An 11,611-nucleotide genomic window follows, 5' to 3' on the forward strand; every position below is an offset into this window, starting at 1 on the left:
CTGTGGAATTCTCTTCCTCAGAACTTAAGATCTGCTGATTCACTGATTACTTTTAAAAAACAGCTAAAAACACATCTTTTTAAAATTGCATTTTGTTAACTTTTGACTGTACTTCGTCTTTTTAATCTGTGTCTATACCTTGTAAAGCACTTTGTGATCTCTTATCTAGAAATGTGCAACATATAAATAAAATTTTACTTACTTACTTACTAACTGAAACTAAACTGAATCAAAATCAAAAAGTCAAAATAAAATAAAAGCTTATTAGAAAATTCTAAACTAATAACTCTGGTATGTAGGACGGTTTTTTCATCCAAGTCAAACAACACATTATAGGATGTAATTACAAAGTTAACCAGTGCAAACAGAAAAAAGCTTTATGAGAAGTTCAGTCTAAATGCTGAAAATGCCAACTACAATGGAGTCCAGCCACAAACCCAACCTCATAATAACAACAAATGTTTGTGATAAGGTGTCTTAGGAATTTGTTTGTCTTGGCATTTTATCAGTTTTTATTTGAGCTAGTCTAATGAGTAAGTAAAGATGCAGATAACTTCCTTCTGTGGTTCTAATAATTTAAATGGTGCATTCAGGGAGACAAAGAAAGCAGACATCTATTCTCTAAATAGGAACAAGAAGCACTCCAAGCACAAACCTCCACTGCAGATATACATATATATACTGAAAGTGCTGGGTATACAAGTCTGGCCTAAGTCTTCAGTCAAAAAGACTGCAGCAGTCCAGGAGTTTAGTTCACTGTCTTTAATTGCGCTCCACAGAAGAATTAGTTACATCAGAGCTTGACATGTTTAACCCAAATGTGGGACAGCCAGACATGAACTTATGGTTAGAGCGGATGCAGTATAATTGACTTTAAGCATGGTTGTCTGGAAACAGAAACAGGGAATTCTATGTCAAAGATAACTAAGAACCAAGCATAACACATCATCTACTCAGACACAGCAATAGTTGACAATGTCCACAAGGGGTCACTGTAACACCATAAGTTGGCTAAATAGCACATGTCTTACAAGTTACTAGTAGTAAGGCAAGAACGTGGCAAGCTAACAGCAGTTAAACTAAACAATAAACAAAAGAAAAATCCTTTAACGGCTTGATGTAATTATTGCAGCCACTGGTATTAACTGCGTACAAATTAATTAAATAATTAAATAATCCTACCAATATGGTATCAATATACCGAGGCATAACTTTAACATGTACAGACAACTATAGCTATTATCATACTAGTTAACCCGTTAAAGGTAATCACACTTACAGGTTAAATAACGCACGTAAGTGCAAACACAACACCAACTGCCATGCTCTGCCGCTGCTCCTTTCGTCTCTCACTCCCCCTTTGCTGCGCACATGACCACTGATTCCCTTTGGGTGCGCTTGATTCTTGCCTGGCGACATCCCGAGGCCAAGTCAGCAGGGAATTCGCACAACCACCAAGGCAGTTGACTCTCAGGGCAATATTTACTTTTAAAGGAATAGTATTGTATTTTGTGTGTATTTTTGTTTTTGTATCTTTTTAAAGAAATTTGTAGTGCAGTAAAAACAAGTGCAAGCTGTTGTTATTTGCTATGTTAAAGCCCATTTCAAAATACTTCAATACAAAACAAGTACTATCCAAATGCAATGCAACACACTTTTTTTCAGAATTTATTGAAAACCTTTTGATCAATCATTTTTATAGACGGTATTTTTATATGTTACTATGTTATAGTCGGTATTATTATAACAATGTTATAATAATAATGGATTGCATTTATAAAGCGCTTTTCAAGGCACTCAAAGCGCTTTACAATTCTACTATTCATTCACTCTCACATTCACACACTGGTGGAGGCAAGCTACAGTCGTAGCCACAGCTGCCCTGGCGCAGACTGACAGAAGCGAGGCTGCCATATCACGCCATCGGCCCCGTTAGCAACCAAAATTACACCTTGAATGAACTCTTGAGTTGTTGATGTGTCGTTGGGATCTGATCCAGACAGGTCGGAGCTCCTCTTCTACCAGTCTGTCTGCTGCTGCAGGCTGAGTTCCTCTTCTGTCTCCAAAGTGGAACAGCTAACAATAAATACATGAACAGTACAATGAGACTGATGCACTGCAAATGTACTGGCTTTATCTAAATCCAACTTCCTAGAGGGTGCATTCAAATAAACCTGATCACTCTTTCTTTAGCAGTTAATATACAATGAGCTAACACTGTAACAGAAACAATGTGTACTCTGTGGTTATGAGGTTAGTACCAACTAATGCAACCAGTCACTGTCAAACATGTAACATCCATATACATATGTGTTATAGTCGGTATTTTGTTCTTACCTTCACTTGGTCTATGCTGTACACCTGGCCTTTTTTTTAAAATTGCTATGGCTATATCTTCTCAAACATCTTCACTTTTAGCTGATGTGAGAGATTTTACATGGTGTTCAATATGAACCAGCCGAATCAGACATTGCAGAACCGGGTGCTGTACATTTAGCACTGAAAGAACTGACTTAAAAAAGCAATAAAGTCTGATTGACTGATAATAAAGACCAAATAGTATTTGATAAAACTGAAAGAATAAGAACAAAACAATAATAATTGTAAAAAAAAAACAAATGTGACAAATAAAGGCTTCATCCATCTATCATAACCTTGGAGTTGGACTTCACATTTTTCTACCGCAAACCGACAAGTCAAACACATCAGATTTTTTTTTTTAGGATGACCTGATTCTTATCTACAAAGTCTAAAAATTTCTGTTTCACTACATTTTTAGATACGGCCAAGTAAAATAACAACACAGGTATTTAATATGTAAAGATTACAATTAGAATTCTATTATTCTTTTCTAATTTATCGAGCCTCTCATGAAATATACACGCGTTAAATCTGCATTTCAAACGCGTGCATGATATCATCCACTAGGTGGCAGCAGAAAATAAATGACCACATTGCACCACTTAAACACTTCCGGGTAACGTTTGTTCGATTGTAAACACTTGGGGCTTTAATCTGAGTTGTGTAAGGTGTGCAAATAGCAGAAACACACAGGCTGTCGTTTGTGAAACACCACATTTTCGGTTCCCGTGTTTAATACGGAGCCTATTTACTATTACTCGGTTATGTTGTTCCTCCGGACCGCGGCTTTCAGCGCCAGAGCTCTGGCCTCTCTGCGCCGCGGACCAGCCGGCTTAACCGCCTCCAGAGCGACCGCTACGTACGTCCAGGGCCAGAGCCCCACACCACGCATCCGAGAATACTTCTACTATATCGACCATCAAGGACAGGTAAGAAAGTAAACTAGCTCTTCAAAAAGTAAACATCCGGAGTCTCCCTTTAGCAGTAAATATCATGTTAACTTTCATTCCTCTACTTGCAGCTTTTCCTCGATGATACCAAAGTGAAAAACTTTGTCACCTGCTTTAAAGGTAACCAAGAAACATACAGCACAGACTTATTATTATTATTTATTTTGACATTAAGAAATGACAGCGTTACAGTTACAACTCCTGACTGACCCATCATTTCTTTATAATTGAAAATGGGCAATGTATGTAACGATTTATTAAAACATCCAAACATACATGGAAATACAGTTTAAGGCATAAACAGTTTGTATAATTCTAACGAGCTTAGAACCTCTCTCTCTTGGATTTTGGCACTCTTTTGTTCTCATCCCTTCATTAATTCTGAGGTCCAGGCTCAGGGAAGATAGTGTTTTGTTCTTCCGTCCCGTTTGGTATCCTCAGTACGTACTGCCGACAATTTGAGCCCAAAATGTAAAGTTTGTATTCATCACTCCATACGACCAGTTGTCATTGATTTTTCAGTCCGGTTCTGGTGTAATGGTCACACCCCTTTTTCCCATCCTTAAGAATGTCTTCTTCTTCTTCTTCTTCTTCTTTTTTTTTTTTAAAGGTACAGCGTGTAAAATATCACCGCTATATGCTGGTAGATTGCAGTTGACTGAATTCTGTTTTCTTACACCTCCCAAATCATGTGCATTATCGTAGCTATAGTGACTTCTGTAGGACAAACAACTCTGGCCAGCATTAATCTGTAGTAAGAGCAGGCAGTCAGTCCACTATTTACCTCAAACATCAGAATTCTGAGTGTCCACATCTGTTTATTCTGGAGGATGCTGCAAAACTTTGTGAATGGAGTGTGATACACATCAATGAATCACTTAAGCTCACGTCTGTCAGATGACATGATATTGAGATGAGGTGATGAGGATGTCCTGAATTTTTCTGTTGGTTAGCGGTGCTGTTTTACCAGTGTTAGCTGCTGTTAGGCAGCATTAATGAAACTTTCTCTGAAGTGGATCAAACCTTGCGGTGAACCCCAGGAGAACTGACGGCTCTGACGGCATCCCATGGGATGTTGTTAAAGCCTGCGTGAAACAACTGTCAGGGAATCCTCACCATGCTGTTCAACCTCTCCTTGACCCATGCCACCATTCCCACCTGTCTGCCTTAGCCATCATTCCCATCCTCCAAAAGACTGGAATAGACAGCCTCAATGACTACAGACCCATAGCCCTTAAGTCTGTAGCCATGAAGTGTTTCAAGCAGAAGGCCCAACAGCAGCTGCACTACCTACGCATCCTGAGGAAGAATAACCTGGACCAGAAGCTGCCGCTGGTCTTCTACCACACCTCAGTGGAGAGCGAGCCGTCCTACTGCCTGGGTGTTTTGTACTCCACTACTGAGCCCAGGATGTCCCACACCTCCAGACTCATGAACAGGTTCTTCCCTGGGACACTTAGACTGTTAACAAACATTGTTCTCCCACACCCCACCCCTGCCCACCATCCTCACCAATATGAGCTATGGTCTGAGTAAACCTCACCATTCAGACCACTTACAAGAATGATACACGTGATAATGCACTGCTTCCAAGCACTTTGTTCTCCAGTGTGTGCCTTTATTTCCTTTTTGATTGTATATATTTCTCCTGTTTGTTATTTATTCCTTCTGTCTTACTGTTATTCATGTACAAATGTTAAATGGTTATATTTGAACCATTTGCGCTTTTTAAATTAAAAACAACTTATAAGGTGTATTACATATGTGGCCGGTCCTTAGCTATGTACTTTAAACACATGATGTAGAAATACTTCAGAAAATAAGTGCTTAAGACCACGTATACCAGGTATTTCAGTTAATTATAAAAATGTCTGGATTCTTGGATGCAAGGAACCAGACTAAAGAAATGAGAGGTAACTTGTGACATTTCACAGTACCGTACATTGATTCTTAAATTGCAGCCAGCTTGAATACATTGTAGTGTTGTACATTAAACTGGGAAAAGAAAAACAAAAAATTAACTTTGTGATAATCCTTGAGAGACATTTAAATAGTATTACACTGAGATGATAAACTGTGACATTTAATTATGGATTTAATATCACATTCTTAAGTTATACTAAAAAAGTTTTATACAAACTGTAGTGCGATGTTCATATACAGTTGAATTATTTTATTTTCAAGTAAATTGCATTAATACCACTTGTGAGACCATTACTGATGCCCTCATTTTTTATTTATTTGTTTTTTGTTACCAGATAAGGAATTCCTAGTCTTCTTCTTCACTCGTCTGCGCATGAATCATAGTGGTCGTTACGAGGATGACTTCCCCTTCCTGTCACTGTGCGGCAGGGAGAGGAATTTCCTGCGCTGCGATGACCGACCTGTGGTCTTCACCCACCTGCTGCAGAGCCCCACTGGACCGCAGGGCGAGCAGGAGCTGCTATCATACTGTGGCGACGCAGAGAAACTCTCCGTCCTGTTCCGCCCCGAGGCGCTGTACATGCATCCTGTCAGCGGGCGAGTTTACCACCCCTGCTCAGAGCTTTCAGGTGGAGTCGGCCTGGTCAGGTCGGCTCTGGCAATTGAACTCAGCCCCTTCTTTGTGTATACACAGGAGCGAGACCAGTCAGGACAGCCTACATACTTTGTATGGGCAGGACAGAAGCACGCACTGACCAATGAGCTTGCAGGATACTTCCCTGTAGCTGAGCAGGGCAATGGACACCAGGGAGAAGTGGGATAATTTGGTAATGATTCCAGACTGAGTTTAAAATCTTCTTAGGGATGGGATGTGTGAGAAATGAGAATCACTAATGAATAATAGCTCCAACATTTTTTTGGCTTGCAAACAAAGAAATGCCTTCTTTTGTCTCCGTGTTTGAGGCTGTAGCCCACTAAAGGTGTCACATTTGAATTCGGTTTATGTGCCTGAAGCGATGAAATTATCCAGACAGTCAAAAGAGTACAGCTGTCTAGTGTTTAGGACTGTTACATTGCAGCAAGAAGGTACCCAGTTCAAATCCAGGCTGGGACTTTTCTGTGGGTTATTTGCTCTGTTGTGGTCTTCCTGTGCCTGCGTGGGTTTCCTCCTCTTGCTCTTTCCCAGAGTCCTGAGATATGCGTATTTTAGGAAGGATATTATTTATACTTCTGTTCTATTAATTAAGCTGTTCTCCTGAGGAAACTTGAAAAGAAATCCAAGTTGTTGTATCACAATAGAATGTGGTGTAAAACTGAGTTTTTTTTAACAGTTGTATATATCATATTATAGTTACAGTTTTTGCAAATTTAGGTGCAATTCCTTTTAAAGAAAGATTCAGATGTAGCCTCACTTTTAAAAGTTGAAACTTGATACAAATGCATTCATTGTGTTGAATGCAAAGTCTAAGAGTATTCATTTGAACACTGTAAAATCACAAGCAGTGTGAACTGAAGTGTGCTTTGGAAATATTTTGGAATTAAACTAATAACATATTCCAAGGTTTAGTTTTCAGTTTATTTTTGTCACACAAAAAACAAAATGCTTGGACACTGCTAGTATGGGCGCCTACAGAAACGCAAAGCAGTAGATGAAGCATCGCTGAATATGTTTCCAAACCAACTTCATTCTAAGCCAAAGACTAGAAAATATGGTGAAGCATATCTGCCCTTTGGCTTCACCTGCACAAGTGCCGAGGTAGGTCTCCACTGCAGAATTGGTTTTCCCTTCGTCGGGAGCAGCGCTGGGCTGTTTAAATCACGGACAAACAGTATCCCACATTCGTGATTTAGTTCAAAAACACTTCTTGTAATGACTAACTACTCCTGACATTTTGGAGATATACATACTATACTTTATAGAGTAACGTTACAGTGGGATACAAATGATATCAGGCTGATCCTGCCACGATTTGTTCCCCCGGTTCAAATCACGGACAAACAGTATCCCACCGTTATTTATGTTTTAAACCTGTTTTGCTCAGAGAGGCATTTTTTGAAAAATGTATTGATAGCAATGTTGAATATTATTACACAGAAAAAAAACAACTACATGTAAAATAATTACACCGTGACGCCTCTGCCTTTGTAAATGGAGGGACAGTAACTGCGTGTGTAAATGTAAGCCTGTAAAACCTGAAGATGGTCAGATTAACACATTTGTCTCTATATCTGCCAGTCTGCAATTCATCTCATGTAAACAATAACGTGGCGCACAGGGTGATGTGGAAAAAGGCACATACCTTTGACGTTGCATGATGAACTCTGTATTCCTCGTCCACACATAAACGCAAAAAAGGAGTTTTAAAAAAATCTCCGTTTTCGGTGATTCGAAACACCGTTTACGTGTGGACGAAAGGTCAAAACGCATAGAAACAGCTGCGTTTTAAAAAATACCCGTGTAGGTGTGGACGTAGCGTAAAAGAGTTAGTAGTGTATTTTATTACTACCTGTAATTTATTGCAGATTACTTGTATTTGCTTAATTGTTTACTAAATGTTTGAGGTGAGAAATAAACCGCAATGGAGCAAAATATGGGTGCGTGTGGTTGGAGGATGTGTTAGTGCGTGTGCGTGCGAAGAGACTTTCTCATAGCAACCTTCCAAACAAGACATGCTTGTTCTTTCTTTTTTATCTACATTCTCTTGTCATAATGGTTAACATTTAAAATCCAGTGGCCTGTGGCTTTATGGTTGTTGTTTTTTTATTTTCTCTAAGCATAAAGCAGTATGACCTTGGAGTAAATTTGTGTGATGTTCAAGTCTGGGAACACTGTGGGAGTGTGTTAAAACAACTCCTGCTGTGACTGGCCCTCTCAATTACCTATGGAAGCACTAAGGATGTGTTAGTTTTTCATAGGACTGCATAGAGTCACGGGAAGACTTTTTCACATGACTCTAGCTCATTGCCAGATTTAATTTCAGCTTGACATAGTGGCCTGCAGAGAACAAACTAAGACCAGTCATTACTAGATTGTTGATAACCAGAGATGGGCAGTAATGCGTTACAAGTAACACGTTAGTGTAATCCGATTACTTTTTTCCGTGATTTTTTCCGTGAACCATGATTTTTTTTGTGTGTGAGTGTCTCACGACAGTGACCTAAGCGAGTGCGGCATTCGTGGCAACAGCTGCGTGCAGATCAACAATGGATAATATAATGGATACTATAATATATCTCGAGAGAGAGAGAGAGTATGACCGTGCAGCATTTAAAGTGTGGAAGTACTGACCTTACTTTGAGTTTGATTCCGTAAGTGACAAAAACATTAGCGTCTGCTGTTCGAAGAAAACTTTTACAGCATCTGTTTGAAAGTGTGAGTTTAAACACAAAAGCCTATTTTTTTATATGCTGGAATGTGCAGAAAATAGGTTTAAATGTTAAACAAATTTCTTCCAGTCAGAGAATGTTGCATATAATTAAAGTTTTGCTTGATGCATAAAGTTTAAAAATTAAAACTAATAAAACAAGTTTTAAAAAGAGACTTTTTCATTTGATTACATTTTATATGATGGATTATGTAGAAAAATGGTGTAAATGTTTTTAAAGATTAACTAAGTAACTAATTACTTTCAAAAATAAGTAATCAGTAAAGTAACAGGATTACTTTTGAGGGGTAATAATCAGTAATTAGTTACTGATTACTTTTTTCAAGTAACTTGACCAACCCTGTTCATAACTATGCAACTGACAAATAAAGAATCTTGAATAAGGTTAAAACCAGAGGATGCTTGCTGACATTTTGGAATAAATTTAGTCAGAAATTAGAAATAATCAAATAAGATATTCCAACATTTTCATGGCTCATTATAAATAAAGACTAATTTTGTTGTTGCGATATATGCATAGATGGTGGGTTTTTACATTGCGTGCTGAAGGATCTCGCTCCTTCACAGCAGGTGGCCACATGGACGCGATATTTTGAAAGTGAATCCAGTTTTCATCATCCAAAATTGCGTTAGGTTAAGCGCATGACTCGTGACACGGGCTGACACTAATGGGAATCACTAGACCATAAATGTACGCCAACAAAGAGACTAACTGAAAAGTCTTTAATGCAACAACGTGAGCCGTGGCTGTATTTCCCAGCTGCCCCGCTCCGTCTCTGCCTCAGGGGGTAAAGGAGTCGGTGGGAGAACTGCAAGTCCCAGAGGTCTCGGCATCAGCCCTGGGAGAACATGGCAGCGCCGTCCAGCAGCAGCACGTGCAGCGGGGTTATGGAGCGGTGTATCCGGGAGCGGGTTCCCCCGCTGCTCACCGACTTGTACCAGTTCACCATGGCGTATGCGTACTGGCGGGCCGGTCGCCACGACGAGCACGCCGTGTTCGAGCTCTTCTTCAGGGACGATCCGTTCGGCGGAGGCTTCTCGCTGTTCGCCGGGGTGCACGACTGCCTGCTGTTCCTGCGCAGCTTTCGCTTCACAGACGAAGGTGAGGAGATCAACTAACTACATGTTACTGTCACTGACTACAAACTGGACATAAACGCTAGATTAAATAATAAAAGTCTCGTTATTAATCCGCTGACAGTCACGTTTCTCTCCCGTGGAGCTCTGGTAGGCATACAGAACTGGTTGCGCAATACTAATTATTATTTCTTAAGAACTGGAAAAGAGAAAGTAGTGACTTGTGAAAACTTACAGAAGCCCAAGAAGCAACTGTGCTTCTTTAAGTTCGTAAAGTCCAGTTTCCCCAAAGCCGTTAAGAATACCACCATTAATCGTATGATCGTGTTACTATTTGTTCCACCAGCAGCAGCTTTGCTACTCCAGGACCGATTTAACCGCAAAAGGCACATAGGGGCTCTGCAACCTTGGCTTTATGTAGGAATATAAGCAAATCATCTGTAGCCCACTGCACATCTACCTCAGACTGACTGCGAGGTGTTAGTGCTCTGTCTGTCTGTATGAGAGTGACAGCAGTCAGTCCGAGTGGGACCACTGTTGATTTTGGATACACAGATATGCCAGTCCAGCATCAGTATCGGATAACATGACTGCATTAGATGTTGCTACCTATCCCAGTAACTAATGTTAATGTGCTGCCCTCGCTTTGATTTAGGACTGTTTCAGTGTTTGAAAGTGATGAGGTTTGCACAGTAGTACACAGCAGAGGAGCACGGTTTCACACTGCCTTCAAAGTGGTGGACCTATGATGTTTCTTCTATACATGTGTTGGAACGTGTACTTGAGTAAAAACAGGACATCTATTTTCTCTACCACAAAAGTATGGTCTAAAGTAGCATAACATCATCAGTTAAGTAAAACCACCAATTTCTTTGCAATACTTGAATTAATGCACTTTTTAAAACTTTAGCAGCTGCACAGGTGAAAAGTAATCAGCGCTAAGACAGGATCACTGTGCCACACTTGTGCAACAAACATGTTTAGTCTAACCTTCGTTATAGTCGCACCACTGATTTACAGGAAACGATGTGATTTTTTTTTTTCTGTTCCTGTGAGTGTAGGTGCGTGAGACAGGAGGACAAACAGAAGTGAGTCAGGAGAGTGTTACAGGGTTGTGTTAACATTTTGTGTTCATGGATCCAGATGTGGAGTTCCTGCGCTCTGTCATGCCTCCAGACACTGACCCTGCCTTCTTCCAGTTTCTGCGATGCCTCAACTGTTCGGGTGTAACGCTCCATTCCGTCCCCGAAGGCACTGTGGTCTTTGCCAGGGTGAGCTATGAGTCTTTAAGGTTAAACTGAGGTTCAAAGGTCACAGTCTGAGGGACTAACTAGTGCTGCATGTCATCATATCTTCAGGTGCCTCTCATGGAAGTGGCTGGTCCACTGGCTGTGGTACAACTACTGGAGACAAGTCTATTGTGTCTTGTCAACTATGCCAGGTAATACATAGTCATATTTCAGTTTTTCCTGGAAAAGTAACGTCCTGGTTATTTTCCCATGTTGTGCCATCTTTAAAGCTACTGCGTTCACCCCGAGGACCTTAGGAAATATATTTCTGAAGAATTCTATTTCATATTTGGGAAAATGTAAATAAGCTTATTTGCGATATTTTGTTTGTTGCTTTCATGGAATATAAATGTCATATACTGTAGCTTCATTGAAGCAAAGATAAATTTATATAATGGACTGTTGCTTCAGTGTCCTCTCTCTTCTCTGTTGTCAGTCTGGTCTGCACTAATGCTGCCCGTTTCCGTCTGGCGGCAGGCCCTAAGAGGAAGCTGCTGGAAATGGGCCTCAGGAGGGCTCAGGGTCCAGATGGAGGACTCACCGCCTCCCGATACACACACATCGGAGGTGATTGCTGTATGATTACTTTGTTTAAAAAAAAATAAATAAATAAATAAATAAAATA

At 40.1% G+C, this 11,611-nt stretch overlaps 2 protein-coding genes across 2 annotated transcripts in view; both read left to right on the plus strand.

Moving 5' to 3' along the window:
• The first annotated feature begins 2,945 nt into the window (after positions 1 to 2,945).
• Positions 2,946 to 6,819, plus strand: cunh8orf82 (chromosome unknown C8orf82 homolog). The gene is made up of 3 exons (XM_005750276.1): positions 2,946 to 3,290; positions 3,383 to 3,431; positions 5,570 to 6,819. Exons 1-3 carry the CDS (start codon positions 3,126 to 3,128, stop codon positions 6,055 to 6,057), a joined length of 702 nt encoding a protein of 233 aa, XP_005750333.1. The 5' UTR covers positions 2,946 to 3,125; the 3' UTR covers positions 6,058 to 6,819.
• A 2,361-nt stretch (positions 6,820 to 9,180) lies between these two features.
• naprt (nicotinate phosphoribosyltransferase) overlaps positions 9,181 to 11,611 on the plus strand; it is a 9,922-nt gene continuing 7,491 nt past the window's right edge. The window contains exons 1-4 of the mRNA XM_005750274.1: positions 9,181 to 9,722; positions 10,841 to 10,968; positions 11,056 to 11,138; positions 11,423 to 11,553. Coding sequence (XP_005750331.1) covers positions 9,470 to 9,722; positions 10,841 to 10,968; positions 11,056 to 11,138; positions 11,423 to 11,553 — 595 coding nt within the window. The 5' untranslated portion in view covers positions 9,181 to 9,469. The remainder of the gene's footprint in view (positions 9,723 to 10,840; positions 10,969 to 11,055; positions 11,139 to 11,422; positions 11,554 to 11,611) is intronic.

The sequence above is a fragment of the Pundamilia nyererei genome, unplaced genomic scaffold, assembly GCF_000239375.1.
Source record: "Pundamilia nyererei isolate P.nyererei 1_Seehausen unplaced genomic scaffold, PunNye1.0 scaffold00267, whole genome shotgun sequence".
Lineage (NCBI taxonomy): Eukaryota > Metazoa > Chordata > Actinopteri > Cichliformes > Cichlidae > Pundamilia > Pundamilia nyererei.

Bases quoted from the DNA above. Each gene is read 5' to 3' on its own strand.
- cunh8orf82 (XM_005750276.1), top strand. From the start codon at position 3,126: ATGTTGTTCCTCCGGACCGCGGCTTTCAGCGCCAGAGCTCTGGCCTCT. The intron at 3,291-3,382 runs GTAAGAAAGTAA...CTCTACTTGCAG, and splicing joins ATATCGACCATCAAGGACAG to CTTTTCCTCGATGATACCAA. The intron at 3,432-5,569 runs GTAACCAAGAAA...TTTTGTTACCAG, and splicing joins CTTTGTCACCTGCTTTAAAG to ATAAGGAATTCCTAGTCTTC.